This window comes from Bos taurus, chromosome 5, assembly GCF_002263795.3.
Source record: "Bos taurus isolate L1 Dominette 01449 registration number 42190680 breed Hereford chromosome 5, ARS-UCD2.0, whole genome shotgun sequence".
NCBI lineage: Eukaryota > Metazoa > Chordata > Mammalia > Artiodactyla > Bovidae > Bos > Bos taurus.
The window spans coordinates 100833435-100855007 of NC_037332.1; the positions used below are offsets into that span (position 1 = coordinate 100833435).

The following is a 21573-nucleotide window of genomic DNA, read 5'->3' on the forward strand; positions in this document are numbered from 1 at the left end:
TTTCAACAGTTATTTATTGAGCACCTAATATGAACAAATGGGCACTGTTCTGGGCATTAATATGTATATATACTGTAAAAATTGTATGTACATATACATAGCATCATATGGTTACATGTAATATATTTTGTCATATGTACACTCTGTGTTAGTTGCTCAGTTGTGTCCAACTGTTTGCAACCCCATAGACTGTAGCTCACCAGGCTCTTCTGTCCATGCTCTCCATGGGATTCTCCAGGCAAGAATACTGGAATGGGTTGCCATTCTCTTCTCCAGGGGATCGTCCCAACCCAGGGATCAAACCTGAGTTTCCTGCATTGCAGGCAGATTCTCTATCATCTGAGCCACCAGGGGTCATTTATATTTTTATGTAATGTCATATGATCACATATATGTGTGTAATGAAATATGCTGTTACTGCTGCTACTGCTAAGTCACTTCAGTCGTGTCCGACTCTGTGCGACCCCATAGACGGCAGCCCAGCAGGCTCCCCCGTCCCTGGGATTCTCCAGGCAAGAACACTGGAGTGGGTTGCCATTTCGTTCTCCAGTGCATGAAAGTGAAAAATGAAAGTGAAGTCGCTCAGTCGTGTCCGACTCTTCACGATCCCATAGACTAAAGCCTTCCAGGCTCCTCTGCCCGTGGGATTTTCCAGGCAAGAGTACTGGAGTGGGGTGCCATTGCCTTCTCCGAATGAAATACGCTAGGAACAATAAAAAGCAGCATAAGGAAACAGAGGACAATATGTGGAGGATTGCTATTCTGGTAGAATGGTCAAGAAAGGCCTTTGTGAGGTGGAACAGAGAAATGAATTAGAAGAGAAAGCCATATGTATATTTCAAGTGCCCCAAGAAGAGCAAACAGGGAGTACATGGCCCTGAAGCAAAAAGACTTTGTGTATTCCAGGAACAGGAAAGAGACCAGCATGACTTCAGCAGAGTGAACAGGATGGGTGAAGCCATAAAAATGAGATCAGAACATGGGAGGGAATCACCAAGTCCTGGACATCTTCTAGGCTTTGGTAAAAAATCTGGATTTATTTATTTTCAGGATCATGCGGAGCTGTCAGAGGAGTTTCCCAGGGGGTGACATAAATAGATTTTTCTTTTAAAGGATCTATTTTTACTTTTGTGTGAGACAGTGAATTGTCAGAGAACAGTGGGAGAATCAAGAAGACAAGTTAAACTAGTCTTGCATGGGACTGACAAAGGATGGTGGTGGTCTAGACTAGACGGTGGTAGATGAAATGACATCAGCATACTAAAGATATATTCTGATTGTTGTTAAACTTAACATTGGAAATAGCAGAAAAAAAGAAACCAAGGATGAATCCACAGATTTTTGGCCCAAGCAATCGGTTTAATGGAGATACCACTTAGAGGAAAAGTCCCAGGAAGGGAAGAGGAATCAGATGCTTAATCCTGTGTTGAATTTGAGGTGCCGGTAAGACTTCAGTAGAGAGTCAGAGGAAGCAGTTATAAATACAATTTTCAATCAGAAGGGAGCAATCAGGGATAGATGCTTTGCAATGAGAAATTGTTTGAGAATGAGAGTTTAAATACTCTCTAAATACAGCATTTAAAACCCTAGGACAAAAAGCGACTCTTTAGAGACAATATGACTTGAAAAGAGATTAAGTTAGAAGACTGGACTTTGAGACACGGCAATGTTTAAGTGTCAGGAAAACAAATAATAAAGGATTCTGAAAATGATTGACAGAATCAAATAAGGGCAGGGCGTTGAAATTCAAGTAAGAAATGACTTCCAGAAGAATTTCAAGAACAGAGTGAGCAGCTAAGTCAGTTGCTTCTGAAAGACATAATAAAATGAGAACTGAGAATTAACCACTGAAATTGGCAACATGGAGATCGCTGGTAACTGACAGATGGAGATAAAGCCTTAGGAGTGGGTTAATGAAATAATGAGAGAAGAAGAAGTGGAAGTAGTAAGTTTGGACAAATATTGATAGGAGATTTGTGGGAAAAGGAACCAAAAAATAGTGGGGGAAGGAGGATTGGTAGAAGGATATGTATAGTCAAAGATTTTGTTTTTTTCACAGGTGAAATATATATTTATATGCTGATGAGAATAATGAGGTTGAGAGGAGAGATTTTTATGGTATAGTAGAGAGAGCCAAGGGCTTCCCTGGTAGCTCAGACAGTAAAGAATCCGCCTGCAATATGGGAGACATGGGTTCGATCCCTGGGTTGGGAAGATCCCCTGGAGGAGGGCATGGCAACCCACTCCAGTATTCTTACCTGGAGAATCCCACAGAGAGAAGAGCCTAGCAGGCCACAGTCCATGGGGTTGCAAAGAGTTAAACACGACTGAGTGATTAAGCACAGCACAGAGAGAGGTAAATCAATTTAGTAAAAAAAGTTTTTGAGTATGTGAAAAAAGTAAGTTACACTAAGAAAAAAAAAATTTTTTTTAATGGTGGTTTGCATTTAGATGCACACAAGTTTATCTGGTGCAACACAAGAGAATGCAGAGTCCATGGGTGCAGATGCAGACGAGCTGGCCATTTCAGAATTGGAGACAGATGATCAGAATTATACTTGTGATCATTTCTATTCTTTCAGTGAAATAAGAAGCTATGTCATCAGTAGAGAGAAAAGAGAGAAAGGGCATTGTTTATAGAAACGATGACTGGGAGAGTGAGGAAATAAAATCACTTGAGCAAGGCAGCTGCACTGCATGGAGACTGTGTTTGCACCCAAGTCTGCAGTCGTGAATTTAAAGTGGATCTGTTGGCATGGTCACATGTGTTTCACCAGTCACCTTCTTAATTTCGATGCAAAGGAATGTAAACTCCCCAATGGCAGAAACATATGGTTTTTGTTAACCACAGGACAGTGTCTGGTACAAAATATGCATTAGAATATATGTGGACTGACTAAATAATATCCATCTTCTCCACTTGACTGCTTTGCTTCACAATATCCCCAGTACTTAATACAGAGCCTGGTTCATAGTAGGCTTAAATATTAACTGAACAGACGAAGGAGCCAATTAATCAATCTCTTTTTTTTTTCCTTCACTTCTGAAATTTACCCCCAACTCCCTACTGAACAGCTTCCCTGAATTTCACAAGAAAGCCTCAAAGCCAACAAACACACCTGAGATTCTACCTGACAATTTCCTGTCTCTTATTAGCAAGATCACCCACGAGAGCCCCAGTGAGAAACCTAGAGTCATTCTCTATTTATCATCTCCAAAATGGAAAAGTCCATAACTAGTTTATACATTTTTGAGCAAAATAAATGAAATGAAGTACTTAACACAATGCCTAACATATAGTACCTACAATTATTAGCTATTTCTGGCATTCAGTGATTGTAACATACACATCTTTTCATATCATGACATATTTTACATAATTTAATTGGAAGAGCTTTTTCTTTAAGTAATATATTAAATAATTGTGTCCTTTATATCAATATTGCATCAAACAAGGTAAAAAAGGAGTACTGTAACTTTTCTTTTCGTACGTTCATCAATATTAAACTAGTAATTGTCATGTCCAATACACTTAAAATCCACATTTTTCATCCTCTCCCCACTGTTGCAATGTTACTTTAAGTTCTAATTTTCTCTATATTTTTAAAATGCATTTTGCACCTGTCTGTGAATCAGCTAGGGATTTCTCTGGCAATAAATAACAGAAAAGCAACTAGCAATTGCTGAACAAATAGGGAAGAAGTCCATAGGTTGACATTCCAAGGTTGACACAATTACCCAATAATACTGACAGAGACCAAGGCCCTTTCTATCGTTTGGACCTGCTTAGCACGCAGACCTTGATCATCCTGTTCGTTGCTTTGTCAACTCAAGACGGTCATTGAAACTTTAAGTGTTACATTCAATTTGCATGCAGAAAGAATAAATAAAAACGTTCATTGCTGTGTCTTCTGAAACTTTTTCTTTTTGTTAAGAAACCAAAAGTTTTCTACAAGCCCCACCCAGAAGTTTTCCATTTATATGTCACTGGCCAGACTAGATCAAACAGCTACCCATAGTTTGAAGATGGTTAGGGAGAAAGACGCTGTGTGAGTAGTTAAGCCAATGAGCATTGTCTATCATAGTTTGGCAAATATCTTCTCAATTTTTGACACATAGGTCAAGAGTTATCTTATCTATTTGCTTATTTGTTTGCTTGTTGGGTTTACTGTTTGTTTCCTATTTATTTAGCACCTCATACACACCAGACCCTGTTCTAAGCACTGGGGATACAACAGTAACAAAATCCTTCCCCTTGTGAAACCATCCCAGCCTGCCCTTTTGATCCAATATTTCTACTTCGAACAATTTACCATATGGACTACTTTGCCAAGACAAGCATGTTCATTGATGCAACATCTAGAAAACAAAAAACTGATTAGTTATCTTTATGGTATTGATTAATTACAGCATGTACATATAAGGTAATTATTCAAGAGAATATATCTCTTTTAATATACATCCTTATGCTGACATGAAAAGTATCTTCAATACCATGTATACTTTAAGGGGAAAATGTATGGTATAGTAAAATCATACTTTTGAAAGAAAACCCACACTAAAATTCATGTGGAATCTTGAAGGACCCTGAATGGCCAAACAATTCTGAAAAAGAATAAAGCTGGAGGGTTCTCACTTCTTATTTTCAAAACATTACAAAGTTGAAGTAACCAAAATACAGTGGTACTGGCATAAAGATGGACAAATAGATCAATGGAAGAGAATAGAGAGCCCAGAAAGAAACTCCTCATGTATATGATAAAATGATCTTCAACAGTGCCAAGACCTCTCAACCTACTCTTAACAGTCAACTGTACATGCTTACCTTTTGCTCATTTTTTTAAAATTCAGTTACTTGATTTTTTTTTCAGTTACTTTATTGTTTTGTATGATTAACTTGTACTGTAAATTTGCTATGTCAAGGAGTGTACACATTTAAAGCTTTTATACATCCTGTCATATTACCTTTTTAAAATGACTTTGCCAATTATCTTCTACCAGCAGTGCCCAAGACTGCATTTTTCCCACGCCTTTAAAAGAATTTCCCAGTCTGATAGACAGCATTGCATATCTTTTTTTCTTTTCCAAATGTATGATTACTAGTGATGTATTGTATCATTGTTACTTGTAGGAACTCTGCTGCTTATACTTTACTTTGTCTTGGGATTTTATTTTCTGATTAAGAAGTCTTTTTGTACCCCCCAAATGGTAAAATTATTCTCTTACATGTTTTTCCTAATTTAAATATTTGTGCTTTATATTTTTGTCTTTAACTCTATGTAGTTTGTTTTTGAATATGAGACTCGATAGGGAATATATTGCAGGGTTTCTTTTCCTTTGGTGAATAAAGAACGTGTGTGTGTGCGCATATGTGTGTAATAGCACAGAGTCATTTCACGAGAGAAAATGAAAGTGTTAGTCACTCACTGTGTTTGACTCTTTGAGACCCCAGGGCTGTAGCCCTCCAGGCTCCTCTGTCCGTGGGATTCTCCAGGCAAGAATACTGGAGTGGGTTGCCATTTCCTTCTCCAGGGGATCTTCCTGACCCAGGGATCAAACCCAGGTCTCCCACGTTGCGGGCAGATTCTTTACCATCTGAGCCACCAGGGAAGCCCAATCACAAGCCTTGATATTTCATTATAAAACCCCAATCACTCTGACTAGTAAAAACCTTCTCAACTATTTTCTTAAAATGTCTCTTCTTTGGGCTCAGAAATCCCACTCTCTCCCATGTTTCTCTTTCTCTCTGGCCTTTCCAGTTCCACTTAGATGTCCATCGCCTAGATACTAGTGTTTCTCGGAGGTCTGTTGTGGACTCTTTTCTATTTTCATCCCATATTATCTATTTCCATGGCATCAAGTCTCCCTATAAATTGATAAATTATTAATCTGTAATAAATAGGCCAGATCTCCATTAACTGGTGGTGTTCAGATTGCTTTAACTCTAACCTACAATAAGAAATTTTGTATATTTTCATTAGGCAGTTTGCAAGGTAACAATGAAATCACATTTCACAATGTAACTTTTACACTGTGACTCAGGACACTTAGAGATGATAGAGATTGTAATGAAAAAAGAGAAATTATATGAGTTAAGATACAAGTTTTAGCTTGAACAAAGATATCTCAAAACACAAAGGCCTTTAAATAAGAGAAAATGTTTTTCTCTTACATGAAAGTGCCAGCTAAAATGGCCTTTGGATGACTCAGAGGCTCAGTCGATGTCTTGTTTTTTGTTCTGCCTCCCTTGACACATGGCTTCCATCTTATTACCTGCAATGAAAGATCTGACTATCATCAACGTGTCCACGTTCCAGACAGTAGTAAGGGAGAAAAGGGAAGGACAGAACCTAACCCTTCGAAGTCATGAATTGAAAGTTGCATACCGAACTTGCACTTACACTCCAGTTGCCAGAATTTAGCCGTATACCATACCCAGCCTCCAAGGAGAAGACTAGGAAATAAAAGTTTTCAGTGAGGTAGTTTATGCCCAGCAAGAACTCAGATGTTTGAGTAATAAAGGTAGAGTCAGAGAAGGGGTAATAGGACATGACCAAATTTTCTAGTGCACAACAGTGAAATAAATATTTCCAAACTCAATAGTTTCACGTATTCTGTTTGGTACACTGTGCTTTCTATTTTATTGTATTCTATTACGTTTTTAAAAATCTTGGTCATGACTCACTGATCATGATATTATAATTCATTTTAGATGGTGATCCACAATTTGAAAAACGTTTCTTTAAGCTTGCTGTCTAATATGGTAACCAGTAGCCTCACGGGCTGTTGAACATTTGAATGTGGCTATTCTAAATTGCTATTTCTTGTAAGTGTAGAATCCACCTTAGATTTTAAAGACTTAGTATGAAAAACAAATTTAGAGTATCTCATTAACAATTTTTATAATGATCAAATGATAATATTTGGGCAATACTGAGGTAAATAAATGGTATTATTAAATTAATTTAAAAATATATAACTAATGAGAACATACTGTACAGCACAGGGAACTCTGCTTAATTCACTGCAGTGACCTAAATGGTAAGAAAGTCCAAAAGGAAGGGGATACATGTATATATATGGCTGATTCATTTCGCTCTACAGTAGAATACAACAAAACATTGTAAAGCAACTATACTCCAATAAAAATTCATTTAAAAATAAAAATGATAAAAATCAGTATAAAAATAAAATTAATTTAATTTAATCTGCTGCTTTTTGTTTTTCAATATGGGAAATGTAAAATTACTTAGGCTTACCTTACATTTCTTCTAGACAACAATGCTCTAAGTTCTAGATGCTAATATTAGTTCAGTTCAGTTCAGTCGCTCAGTCGTGTCTGACACTTTGCGACCCCATGAACTGCAGCACACCAGGCCCCCCTGCCCATCACCAACTCCCAGAGTTTACTCACACTCATGTCCATTAAGTCAGTGATGCTATCCAACCATCTCATCTTTTGTCGTCCCCTTCTCCTCCCGCCTTCAATCTTTCCCAGCATCAGGGTCTTTTCAAATGAGTCAGTTCTTTGCATCAGGTGGCCAAAGTATTGGAGTTTCAGCTTCAGCATCAGTCCTTCCAATGGATATTCAGGACTGATTTCCAATAGGATGGACTGGTTGGATCTCCTTGCTGTTCAAGGGACTCTCAAGCGTCTTCTCCAACACCACAGTTCAAAAGCTAATGTAAAACTCCCTACAAATGTTATTACTTAAAGCACAAGCACTTTCTAAAACGAGACTCTATCTTCCCAACTCTCAGCCCTCTGTTCTCGTTCTGTTCTCAGCCTGTGTCCTGTGTTTCACTCAATCACTTAAAAGCAACACAAGTCATTCAGTTAATAGCCAGGAAAATTGGAAGGCACATTGTCCTTTACCCACCACATTCATGTGTTCACTGTGTACTGTAATTTTAGCTCTTAAATATGATATTAATCTGTCAACCTCTAACCAATATCATTATAAATGCATGTATGCATGCATAAGTCACTTCAGTTGTGTCCAGCTTTTTGTGACCCCATGGACTGTAGCCCACCAGGCTCCTCTGTCCGTGGGGATTCTCCAGGCAAGAATACTGGAGTGGGTTGTCATGCCCTTCTCCAGGGATCTTCCCAATCCAGGGATCGCATCCACATCTCTTATGTCTCCTGCCTTGGCAGGTGTTTCTTTACCACTAGAGCCACTTGGGAAACCCCAACCCTAGCTCAAATACCATCATTTCTCATCCATATAATTGTGCCAACTCCCACCCTGCTTCCTGGATTGTCTCCTTCCCATCACTCTCTTAAATTTCAGTGAGTGTGATCTTTTCAAGAAATAAATCTGGGGAAGTCATTTCACTGATTACCCCCCAAGTACCCTAGTACTGCCAGCAAGTTTCTTTTTTATTTGAAGCAAGCTTACTTCACCACTTTTCTAAGTGGACAAGCATTTTCTCCATTCCAAAAATTTTTCATTTTACTGTCATGATGTTTATCATGAATGTGTCATGATGGTTATCACCTCCTGTGTCTTTGTTTATGTCATTCCTTATGTGCTTCGAATGCACTTTGCACCTCCTCTTTCCCCTGGCTAGCCACCACCCACAAGTGTGGGTGGGTGCTTAATTTGCTTTTTTCTTTCCCTTTGATTTCCTTTCCAAGACCCAAGTTTAAATTGTGTGCCCCAATCCTGTGCTCCCAGAGCACCTGAACTTCTCCAATAATAATGTCTGGCTACTGTTTTTTTTATTGCTTATTTGTCTGCTTTCATACCCTCAAGAATGTGCAATCTGTTTCTACATATTTGACCATTCCATCTCCATGATTTTGTATGATCCTAGACCAATTGGGCTCAATAAAACTTACAAAACAATCAATCAATTGGATCAATGAATGAATGAGTGGATGGATGGATGGATGGATGGATGGAAGGATAATATAGACTGGAGGGGAGTTGCATATTTAGAAGGCAGGAACAAAATGTGTTCATGTTCACGTAAGTAGATGGTAAAGGCAATTAAAGTCTTTCTTGGGCAGAGTAAATCAAACTTGTTTTTGAGGTCCTGCTACTTCTCCTTTCGTCTTTTCACTTCCTTAATACAGGGAAATATTTCTGTTATCATTCTTCCAGAACCTAGCTCTTTATCTGCAATCCAGCAATATCCTCCAGACAAAAAGGTATTCTTTTAATCCATTGTCATTTCCATAGACGACAACTAAATTCTGAAACTGCTTCAATATCTGAGGTAGACATATCTGATGGAGGACTTGCAGGAGACGGACTTGTAGTGAAATATCTATTTTGAGCCTTCCAGTGTTGCTTAAATTATAGCTTCCCCTGCCAGCTATTCATGCAAGAGATGAGAGGAAAGCCTTAAAAGGCACTATGAGGAAGCAGAAGGAGGGAGCAAGAGAGAGAAGGGATTGAAAAGCCGATTAGCTGCTTTACGGGAAAACCCAGGGAAAATGAGCACTAATGGGAATGTGGATTTTATCCCTCCAGGAATCCTATTTAGCTTGCCAGGAATTAACCTTGACTGTAATTAAGTCCCTTAGAGCAATGACCCTTCCAGAGAATGTTCAGAGACCTCTACTTTGTTTAGACACCTTGTGTGGGTGGAACTTCCTGTTTACACAGAGAGCAGCATAAAGCCTACTTGCTCTGAGGAAAGTCTGGGACCAGACCAATTGCAGGGAGAAAGGTGCAACACAGTCTGGTCTCCTCCGGTCCCTTCTCCCTGCAGCATGGGGAAGAACAAACTCCTTTATCCAAGTCTTACTCTTCTTCTTCTGCTCTTGCTGCCGACAGATGCTTCAGTCTCTGGAAAACCGTGAGTTTCACATAAAACATAAACTTGAAGAGTCCTTTCCTTTATTTTAAATGCTTACCATTCATTTATTTGTCCCCCCTATGGAACTGTCATCTCCTTATCTTTAAGGTCTCTTTCAATAATGAGATTTTACAAATCTTTACTTATTCTTAAACATTTCTCTCCAACTTCCTGGATCTCTGAATCTCTAAATTCTCTGGGGATATACAAAGAGGTTCTAAAGGGCACTGGAAATTGATACTTTGAAAAGAATCAGCTTTTAGATCCTCACACTCATGCTGATCAGCTTGAGACCATGCTATCTACCCTTTCTTACCTCCCCTTTTTTAATTTCCCATCTTCCACTTTAAAAGAGACAAACCTCCCTCAATTAGTTGTTACCATGGAACATTGTTCTGGAATATAAAAGTCTCTAGAGTTCCAAATAAAGGAGCAATTTGAAAAACTGATGTTGATGTTGAGAAAACAAAAGACTCAAATGACAGAAGAGAAAATCATTTTGCAGATAGTGTGGTGATGAATTCTTTGTTTCAACAGAATTGAAGGAGGATTTAAGGGAAATACCAGTTGATAGATGATAAGAAGCAACTCTTGATAATAGGGCACTGTGATTTTTGGCACGTAATGCAGAAGTTACAAGAGCTGATAAAAAAAATGATATAATTTATTTACTTTTATGTGAACAATTTTTCACAGCACTGCATATACACAAACCAAAACTAGCAACAGAGTTCATGGTAGACCTTTGTTTAATTCTTGCAGTGAGGAATATCTGTCCATGAATATTTAAGAACAGTTCATCATTTTCATCAAAGATGTGCTTCAAAAGTATTTTGATTTTATATTAATATGTAAAATATATGAATCATAGCTTGTAATATATTTATTTTGTTTTGATCTGTTGTATACTACTAAGGCTTTTGAAAACAATTCAGAAGAAAATGTTTAACATTTACAACTTTATGATCACATTAAATTTAAGAGTTAAAATTCAATTTATATACCCACACATAACAGTACATGCATACATGTACATATGCAAACAGTACATATGCACACACATCACACATACATATGCATATGTATATCCATACAAAATAAAGACACTAGAGTGATCCATAAAATATTTTAAAGCATAGAAATGTTAGGACAGACTTCTGTATGGTGACATGAAAATTCAAGCTCAAGAGGGAAAAGGAGAAAGCTGCTAAATTTCTGATGATTACAAAAAGAACATTTTGATGTATTTTTTAAATAGATCATATTGAATATCTTATCAATATGATATTTAAGATTCCATGAGAAAGTTAGAAAAAAGTAATGTGGTGGTGGTGGTTTGCTTTAGTCTCTAAGTCGTGTCTGATTCTTGTGACCTCATGGTCTGCAGCCAGTCAGGCTCCTCTGTCCATGGGATTCTCCAGGCTAGAATACTGGAGTGGGTTGCCATTTCCTTCTCCAGAGGATCTTGCCAACCCAGGAATCAAACCCAGGTCTTCTGAATTGCAGGCAGATTCTCTACCAACTGAGTTATATCCAGGTAGCAAAAAAAAAAAAAAGTAATTTAAGTTTTATTTTAAAGTATCATCAAAAATAATATATTTTGCTATTACTTAAACTTGTGGGGAAAAAAATAGATATTTACCTGAGTATATGTAAGGAGTGCATAGTGTCTAAGAATTATGTTAGGGATATTGTGAGCAAAAATGTTTGAAAATTTGAGAGTCAATAAAATTATATATGAGGGTATTGGGAAAGTTTCTTTTCTGCTCATGAGTTACCAGGACTCCAAATTCAATCTTTAGAAGACCATCCTTGAGTACACCATTTTTGTCCAGCCGTGAGTTGAAAGACAAATATTTAATGTACAAACATTCAGGGTTAGGTAACACACCAAGATGTCATTAGTTGCTTAACACACTGAGACTTTAAACTAATGACTTTCTTTAAGCCTCAGGTTCCATATCCATAAAGTGGAAAGCAAGAACATGCCATTCCATTTTTACAGGCTTGCTATGTATTCAACAAAAAGTTCTATAAGTGGATTGGCTTTTGTAATGTCTCACATGAGAATTGCTTGCTTTCCTCAGTAATCCTAATGTAAAATAGATTGACAGCTTGACTAAGTATAATTATCATGTCTTTATTTGAATTCAGATTTGAGTTCCTCAGCATGAGATATGCCTGCAAATGTTCTCCTCATTAAGGCTCACTTCAAGTAAAATGTTCACTGACATGGCACTGACTATGGAAAGGAGAATAATTCTCTTGCATGCCTTTCAGTGGCAGGGATCAATTTCCTGCTTATCAATATGTCTTCTCTTGGCATAGAACTAAGGATAGTAACAAAAATTACAGCAGAAAATAGTGCTGCTGATAACAATGCCTCACCTCCTACACTCTCCTTTAACTGGACTCCCCCAACCCCAGGCAATACATGGTGCTGGTCCCCTCCCTGCTCCATACGGAGACCCCTGAGAAGGGCTGCCTCCTTCTGAGCCACCTGAATGAGACGGTGACCGTCAGCGCCTCCTTGGAGTCCGTCAGAGAGAACAGGAGCCTCTTCACTGACGTGGTGGCAGAGAAGGACTTATTCCACTGTGTCTCCTTCACTGTGAGTATGACAGTTTGACTTAATACACTTGTTTCTATGGGTCAGAAGCACAGGGATCTAGAATTCAGTCAAGATAAGACTTTGCGAGGCTGGCATGGACTTCACGAAGGAATCTAAATGTAACGACTAAGTGTAGAAATTAAGAAGCCACATGTGAATTTCCAACCACGGTAGACAAATATTTATAGAGATATTAAAATGAGCTTAATGATTGAAGAAAATTCCTCTTAACAAAACAAAACAAAACAAAAAAAAACAGTAAAAACTAGACAAAGGGAAAGTGTGACTTCTCCTTAAAATGAAAATGGAAAAAAGACTAATAAAACATACTAGGCCAATGTTCAACATAAGCCCCAGTGGTGGGCTGACTGGAACACAGAACACATCATCCCATACTCTTTCTAAGCGTGAAACTGTGGAAATCACCATGAATGTACAGCCAGTATCTCTTCAGAGTTGTATAGAATCCTTACAGCATCCAGCCAATAAAATATTGCAGTTTCCTTTCTAATAGCGTAAGTGAAGAAAATCAGACAGAGGAAGACAAATATCATATAATATCGCTTACATGTGGAATCTTAAAAAAAAAATCATACAAATAAACGTATTTTCAAAACAGAAACAGACTCACAGACTTACCGGCAGAGGGATAGATTGGGAGTTTGAGACTGACATGTACACACTGCCATATTTAAAATAGATAACCAATAAGGATCTACTGTATAGCATAAGGAAGTCTGCTCAATATCCTGCAATAACCTAAATGGAAAAAGAACTTGAAAAAGAATAGATACATGTATATGAATAACTGAATCACTTTGCTGTACACCCAAAACTAACACAAAATTGTTGATCAACTATACTCCAATATAAATAAAAATTAAAAACAATAAATTGAGCAAAAATATTTTTTAAAAACTGTTCTGGCTGATCTACAAGGAGATGTGAATCTCATTTATGACCTCACTCACTGTTATGTTTTCCTCCACCTTTTGTTCTGTCTTCCCATTCACAAGTGACAGAGGTCATCCTGTCCATGAATTTCTGTCCATGACAGCTTTCTCCGATGAGAATGGGCCAGTGAAATTAAAAGGGGCAAGACCCCTAGGGAGAAGTAGGAGAGGGACTTGGAGAGGAAACTTGGGAAATGAGTGGGTTTTCAGGGTCTCTCTTCTATTTCAGCTCCCAAGATCTCCAACCAGTCAAGAGGTAATGTTCCTTACCATCCAAGTGAAAGGACCAACCCAAGAATTCAAGAAGCGGACCACAGTGTTGGTTAAAAACGAAGAGAGCCTGGTCTTTGTCCAGACAGACAAACCCATCTATAAACCAGAGCAGACAGGTACAGAGGCCTATAGTCAGGACAACTTCCCAAAAGAAAGATCTTCCTCTCTTGCATGTTTCCCAGTCAAAGGAATTCTGGTTCCTTAATAGCTTGTCTTACTAACCTACGGACCTGGCATAAGGTTTCTGGGACTCACGGAAAATATTTCTGTTTCAGTGAAATTTCGTATTGTCTTGTTGGACGAAAGCTTTCACCCCCTGAATGAGTTGGTAAGTCTCCTAATATCTATCTAGAATTATTATTATCTGTATAAACAGGCTTGGAGTCTGTTTTTGGTGTTGGAGGAGGGCCAGAGAAAGCAAGAATCTGCTGATAACAATATTTTCTGGCATGGCCATTGTGCAAAATCCTCATTTAAAACAGTACCCTGGCTCAAGAGAGTTGTTGATTCTTGTTACTGGTACTTGATTGTCACACAATTAAACTTACTCTTTGAAAAATTCTCAGTTACGCAAACTAGAAAGATACACTAAATAAATAAACTGTCAAAAAACTTAGGTTTAAATAACTTTTCAAAGATCCAAAATTTTTCTAAACACACCTACCAAAACCGCTCCTATAAGGGAAGGAGAGTATAATCGATGTTTGTTCCTCAAGACTAACGCTCAATTTTGATGTAGACAAGAAACCAAAGTCTTAATTTTTCTCTCCCAAATCTAGTCCTCAACCACATTTTTTTTTAATCTTGGAAAGAGACACTTTTCAATTAAAAGCCACAGACTCTGTTTACTATAGTCCCTCCCCCTCCCAACTTCCTTTTCCCCTCTTAAAAACACTCACTTTCCCAGGCCATGGGGGGTTGCAATTCCCTGCTGATCCTGATTAAATCCATCTCTGCTGGGGAATGGGGTGGGAATGGAGGAGGGGGTTGGCGGAAGGAGCAGGGAGGACTGGCGGGGAGGGAGCAATTTTTTCCTTCTGGCTCCTAAAGCAAAAGATTAAGGCATAATCCTTCATCTTTTTCTCTTACAGCCACATCCTATTTTATCAGAAAATCGTGTTAGCTTAAAATGTATCCAGACTGTGCTTTACCACCTGAATTGCTACAATTTTGTTCTCACCAATATCACCTCTAAATGACACTATTGCAGTAGCCTTGAAATGGGTCTCCTGGTTTCTACTTACACTTTTCTATCTAAAATTAAACACTTCTTCCATCACTCTGTCAGCTGAACTCTGCTTTATTTTCATTTCTTGACACTACTTCAAACATATATATATATATATAACTTAAATATATATGTCAAATATGTGTATCTCATACACCAAACATATATATCAAATGTATATCTATACATATCAAAAATATATATTGCATATATGTCTGTTTTTCATATATCCATCCCTATTAGAATGCAAGCTCCATGAGACACAGATCTATTGCTCTTTTGTGGATTGCTGTATTTATAGCACCTAGGATGATACACAGCACTTGGTAGGCACTTAATGTGCATACTAAGTCACTTTAGTAGTGTCCGACTCTATGAGACCCCATGAACTATAGCCTGCCAGGCTCCTTTGTCCATGCCATTCTCCAGGCAAGAATACTGGAGTGGGTTGCCATGCCCTCCTCCAGGGCTCGAACCCACATCTCTTACATCTCCTGCATTGGTAGGTGGGTTCTTTACACTAGGATTATACACGGCACCTGGTAGGCACTTAATAAATATCAGTTTTTAAAATGAATATGCATTAATAGTAGAGGATTTATTCCCACTCCTTCTTATTCTTAGAACTACTTAAGAATTCTGTGGTCCACCTAATATTTGGATCTGAACATGTTTACTCATTGTTTCATTGGTGTTTATTTCTCAATCTGTAAAATAGCATAACAAAGGAATGTTCTTCACTGGGGTGCTATAAGCATTTAAGTAATATTAGTAAATACCATTCCTAATGAATGGCACACATGCATTTGTTGCTGACAGTCCAGTAAGTACTTAACATTACTCATTAATTCCTTGTAATGGATTAAACTTCTACAAAACTTAATCTAGAATTTTTCTGTGTTTTACTACAGATAAAACTAATCTGCATAAAACTATTTTGCTTATAAATCAGAATTGAGGCTATGTGAGAACAGTTCTAAACTGCTGACTATCCTTTTGTCTTTCAGGTTCCACTAGTATATGTTGAGGTAAGCAACGTGAAACATTCCATAATTATAATAAACTTAGGGGAAATGTTCTTATTTAAGAGATTCTTACAGTATTTCAGAAATTTATCATTAAGGGAGAAGCCTTCAAATTCATGTAACACTGGTTTGTTCCAAGTCATCTCCTCCCACCCCTCTTTGTGGATAACATCAGAATTCCTCTTTGTGGATAACATCGGAGTCCCCATTGATTTCCTATACTGTCTAACACCCTAGGCTCTTTTGTAAATTACGATTATTGTGCCTGTAGGACCCCAAAGGAAATCGCATCGCACAGTGGCAGAACCTCGAGGTAGAGAATGGCCTCCAGCAGTTGACCTTCCCCCTCTCATCAGAGCCCTTTCAGGGCTCCTATAAGGTGGTGGTACAGAAGGGATCAGGTGGGACTGCAGAGCACCCCTTCACCGTGGAGGAATTCGGTATGCCATTAAGAAAAATCACCAAGCAGTTCTTTTTTTCATATTTGAACTTCTAAGGCCTAGAATTCAAGTTTCTTTGGAATCCTCCTATTTCCCATGGGTGAGATTAGACTTGGAGTGGACCAAATTATATCTAAATCCAGTGAGGACTATCAGGGATTTGTGAATAGGATGCCATACAGCCTTTTTTGTAACAATTTTAACCTTAAAAAATGTAAAACATTCATAGTCTAGTGGGGTCTCCCATAATTCACCAGGATTACGTTGATCCATCACAGTCCTTTAACCAAGATCTCCAGTTGAAAGGAAGGTGAATATACTGGAGAAGAGGGCTACCTTTTCAGGGCCCTAAAATATTATCAGGGAATTACTATTGAGAATCTGGAAATGCCAATTCCCCAAAAGTTGAAAACCAATCATCAACTTCCTTTTCTCCAATCAACAGTGCTTCCTAAGTTTGAAGTACAAGTAAGAATGCCAAAGATAATCACCATCTTGGAAGAAGAGGTGCAAGTGTCCGTGTGCGGCCTGTGAGTTTATACTTTCCAAAAATCTTCTTTTGGGGTGGGTGTATTATTTAAAAGAGACTCACCCTTTGGGATATCTTGCTAGTTTGTCTATGAGGAGTGCTTCACAAACACCTTAAATACATGGGAACATTCCCATCTCTAGAACTTTCCTGTTGCTTTTCTATTTTCCTTCTTAATTTCTTTCCTGTCCTTACCAGAATTATTGTAACTATCATGGGATAGGCAACTGTTTCTAGAGAAGCTATGCTAGTAGGGTTGATTCTGAAAGTAATAAAGCTACTCGCGCACACATGCACACAAATAACAGAGTGTTGAAGGGAAGTGACTTTCACTCTACCAGGTTGTACAGGAAAGTCAATCATCAACAGATCATTTACCTGACCTTGCAGACATAGTGGAAAAATAACTTAGATTCAGAATTTGTAAAGATAAGCGTGTTACAGAAATCTCATCTAACTCATCCATCTACCTAAGGCAGGTCACATACTTCTTGGCACTGCCATTGTCACTGATGAGACTGGACATGGTCTCTCAGTCAGGCTTTTCCAACCTTGAGAATTAATGTTACTAGGATCTTATGCTCCCATCTCCAGTAGCCAGCCCAGCAGCAGCAGTAACAGAAAGAACAGGCAGTGAAGAAACAAGTCCCGCCTAAAGACCACACTTGTAATATACTAGCTGTTTCGCCGGAGAAGGCAATGGCACCCCACTCCAGTACTCTTGCCTGGAAAATCCCATGGACGGAGGAGCCATGGACGGAGGAGCCTGGTGGGCTACGTCCATGGGGTTGCTGAGAGTCAGGCACGACTGAGCGACTTCACTTTCACTTTTCACTTTGATGCACTGGAGAAGGAAATGGCAACCCACTCCAGTGTTCTTGCCTAGAGAGTCCCAGGGACAGGGGAGCCTGGTGGGCTGCTGTCTATGGGATTGCACAGAGTTGGACATGACTGAAGCGACTTAGCAGCAGCAGCAGCAGCTGTTTAGCTGGGTCCCTCTTCAGTCCCTTCCAGCAGTCTCTCAGAGGAAGGCCACCAAGCTCCTGATCCACAGAGCTAATGAACCAATACTCTTACAAATACAGAGATAGAGGATTTTTTTTTTTTAAATTTTGGCTGCACTGGGCCTTCGTTGCAGGTTTCTGTAGTTGTGGCATACAGGTTTAGCTGCCCTGAGGCATGTGGGATTTTAGTTCCCTGACCAGGGAACCCTGCCTGCATTAGAAGGCAGATTCTATTTTTTTAATTTACTTATTTTTAACTGGAGAATAATTGCTATACAAATTATGCTGGTTTTTGCCATACATCAGCATAAATCAGCCATCAGTTTACATGTGTCTCCTCCCTCTTGAATCTCCCTTCCACCTCCCACCCCATCCCACCCCTCTAGGTTGTCAGAGTACTAGTTTGAGCTCTCTAAGTCATACAACAAATTCCCACTGGCTATCTATTTTATATATGGTAATGTAATTGTTGCCATGCTACTCTCTCAATTTGTCCCACACTCTCCTTCCCCAACTAGGTCCACAAATCTGTTCTCTATGCCTGCATCTCCTTTGTTGCCCTGCAAATAGGTTTATCAGTAGCACCTTTCTAGATTTTGTATATATGCATTAACATGTGATATTTATTTTTCTCTTCCTGACTTACTTCACTCTGTATAATAGGAAAAGGATATATATAAAACTCAAATGTGTTCCTTTTTATGGCTGAGTAATATTGAATTGTATATATGCACCACAGATTTTTTACCCATTCATCTGCCGATGGACATCTAGGTTGCTTCCGTGTCCTGGCTATTGTAAATGGTGCTGCAGTGAACACTGGGTATACGTGTCTTTTTCATTTGTGGTTTCCTCAGGTTATATGCCTTGTAGTGGGATTGTTGGGTCACATGATAGTTTTATTCCTAGTTTTTTGAGGAATCTCCATAATGTTCTCCATAGTGGCTGTATCAATTTTCATTTCTACCAACAATGGAAGAGGGTTCCCTTTTCCCTATACCCTCTCCAGCTTTTATTGTTTGTAGATTTTTTGATGATGATACCTCACTGTAGTTCTGAGTTGCATTTCTCTAATAATGAGCATAATAATGAGCAATGTTGAGCATATTTTCATGTATTTGTTAGCCATCTGTATGTCTAGAAAGTGGATTCTTAACCACTATACCATCTGGGAAGTCCTGAGGATATTTAAATTGGGAAGAAAACACTCTCAAAACCACAGCAATTACCAATGACATATTTATGGCACGATCCCATTTTTGTAAAAAGCTCAGTTCAGTCGCTCAGTCGTGTCCAACTCTGCAGCCCCATGGACTGCAGTATGCCAGGCCTCCCTGTCCATCAGCAACTCCCAGAGTTTACTCAAACTCATGTCCATTGAGTCGGTGATGCCATCCAACCATTTCATCCTCTGTTGTCCCCTTCTCTTCCTGCCTTCAATCTTTCCCAGCATCAGGGTCTTTTCAAATGAGTCAACTCTTCACATCAGGTGGCCAAAGTATTGGAGTTTCAGCTTCAACATCAGTCCTTCCAATGAATATTCAGGACTGATCCTTTAGGATAGACTGGTTGGATCTCCTTGCAGTCCAAGGGACTCTCAAGAGTCTTCTCCAACACCACAGTTTAAACACCACAGTTTTTGTAAAAAGTAAACAAGTAAAATTCAACATAAACAGAGATAGCTGCCCATAGGAAGAGGATGGCAGAAGGAAAGACACCATCATATTAATAGTTTATATTCCCATGCAGAATTGAAACCACTCGTTGCTTATCTTTGTTTTGTTGGTATGGTTGTTTCTCTTAAGATCTGGTGTAGCTTTGACAATAAGAAAAATATTTTTAAAAAGATGAAACTGAAAATTAGATATCGGGGCGGGGGGGGAAAGACATGATAAAAGAAGATGGTAGTAAATTTCAGCACGCTGCACTGTAAATTTCTAAAAGAGAAGGTTTTAACAGACTTGTGGACCCAGTGGGGGAAGGAGAGAGTGGGACAAATTGAGAGAGCAGCATGGAAACAATTACATTACCATATATAAAATAGATAGCCAGTGGGAATTTGCTGTATGTATGTTAGGGAGCTCAAACCAGTTAGTTTACTTGCCCTCAACACTACATGAGCCCTGCAGAAGTTAGAAGGAAATACGTAGAGTAAAAATATGCTATAGCTAAAGGGGAAATATAAACAGGTCAAAAATGAGGGTGTTCAATGTCTGATTTGATCCTTGTGGCAATGCTTTTATGACAGATACACTTATGGGAAGCCTGTCCCAGGACGTGTGACTATGAACATGTGCAGAAAGTACAGGAACCCTTCTAATTGTTATGGTGAAGAATCCAATGCTGTCTGTGAGAAGTTCAGTGGAGAGGTACGTGGGAAGCCACTCCTAAGGACTAACAGCCTAAGCACCATTGACAAGTAGTGAGTTATATCATGGTGACAATTCAAGCAAGAACAGACCAATCTATAAAAGAATTCTATGCTAGCTATAATAGTTTTTATTGATAAAAATCAGTGACTTAGCCTAATAGGAATTATTTCTTGTCAATTGTAGGTATGCTTTGTGCACCAGGGACCCAGAACCTGGTATCTAAAACCCCTTTGAGTATCTGCAGGAAGTAAAGAGACAGAATATACCCATCTTAACCACCTTGGCTGAGAAGGGCTTCAGTTCTTCCCTCTTTCTTTGAGCAAGAGCTTTTCACATGGCCCCACCTAGATGTCAGGGAGGGAGGAAACACAGTCCCCACATGGGCAGCTACCTCCCAGCCACAGCTGTAAACTAAGGGAAGCCAGATTTCAGTGAAGAGTTAGCTGCCTCCTGCAGTAAGATTGTTGTTATTGTTTGGTTTCTCAGTTGAGTCTGACTCTCGCAACCCCATGGACTGTAGCCCACCAGGCTCCTCTGTCCATGGGATTTCCCTGGCAAGGGTCCTGAACTGAGTTGCCATTTCCTTCTCCAGGGGATCTTCCTGACCCAGGGATCAAACTCCAATTTTAACGGTTTAAATTTCTATACCTCATTCACTCTAGAGATTATCAGATACTAAGGAATACACCTATCAGTTATAAGGCAGAGACTGTTGTGAGATGTAATAATAATTAATTCCTAGAGAATATTTATTGTGTTTTTATTATGCAAGATTCCTAAGTCTTGTTGCCTCAAAAAAAAAAAAAAAAAAAAAATCCCTCCAGACTGCCTGACCACTCATTTGTCTAGTCTTACGTTTATGTGTTTTATTTCATCCCCTCCTAGCTGAACAATGAGGGCTGCTTCTCTCAGCAAGTAAACACCAAGATCTTCCAGTTGAAGAGACAAGAGTTTGAAATGAAAATCGAAGTGGAAGCCAAGATCCAAGAAGAAGGAACAGGTGTGTATACTTCCTGGGTATGGGAAAAGAACAACGGACACTGATTTAGTTCCTTTGCCAAATTATGAAAGGGAGGTGGTGGTGTAAGTTCAGGGAGAAAATCCTTCCAAATGAGAATGTATTTTTTCCTTCTTTTTCAGAGGTGGAATTAACTGGAAAGGGGGCCACTGAAATAACAACAACCATCACCAAACTCTCATTTGTCACAGTGGACTCAAACCTTAGACGAGGAATTCCTTTCACGGGGAAGGTGAAGTATTTTTCAATTCATGTGTCAAACCATAGTCTCCCCCAATACACACAACATATTCTGCTAAAACCACATTTG

The 21573-nt window shown here is 38.8% G+C and overlaps 1 protein-coding gene across 2 annotated transcripts in view; it reads left to right on the top strand.

Moving 5' to 3' along the window:
• Nucleotides 1-21573, top strand: part of A2M (alpha-2-macroglobulin) — a 72411-nt gene that overhangs the window by 14306 nt on the left and 36532 nt on the right. Inside the window, exons 1-10 of one of the 2 annotated variants that reach the window (NM_001109795.2) lie at nt 9655-9810; nt 12238-12421; nt 13604-13763; nt 13923-13975; nt 15883-15903; nt 16172-16340; nt 16786-16870; nt 20122-20242; nt 21131-21245; nt 21386-21495. In NM_001109795.2, coding sequence (NP_001103265.1) covers nt 9725-9810; nt 12238-12421; nt 13604-13763; nt 13923-13975; nt 15883-15903; nt 16172-16340; nt 16786-16870; nt 20122-20242; nt 21131-21245; nt 21386-21495 — 1104 coding nt within the window. In that variant the 5' untranslated portion in view covers nt 9655-9724. Of the gene's footprint in view, nt 1-9654; nt 9811-12237; nt 12422-13603; nt 13764-13922; nt 13976-15882; nt 15904-16171; nt 16341-16785; nt 16871-20121; nt 20243-21130; nt 21246-21385; nt 21496-21573 lie in introns of those variants that run through there. The other variant, XM_005207056.4, reaches the window with a different exon arrangement.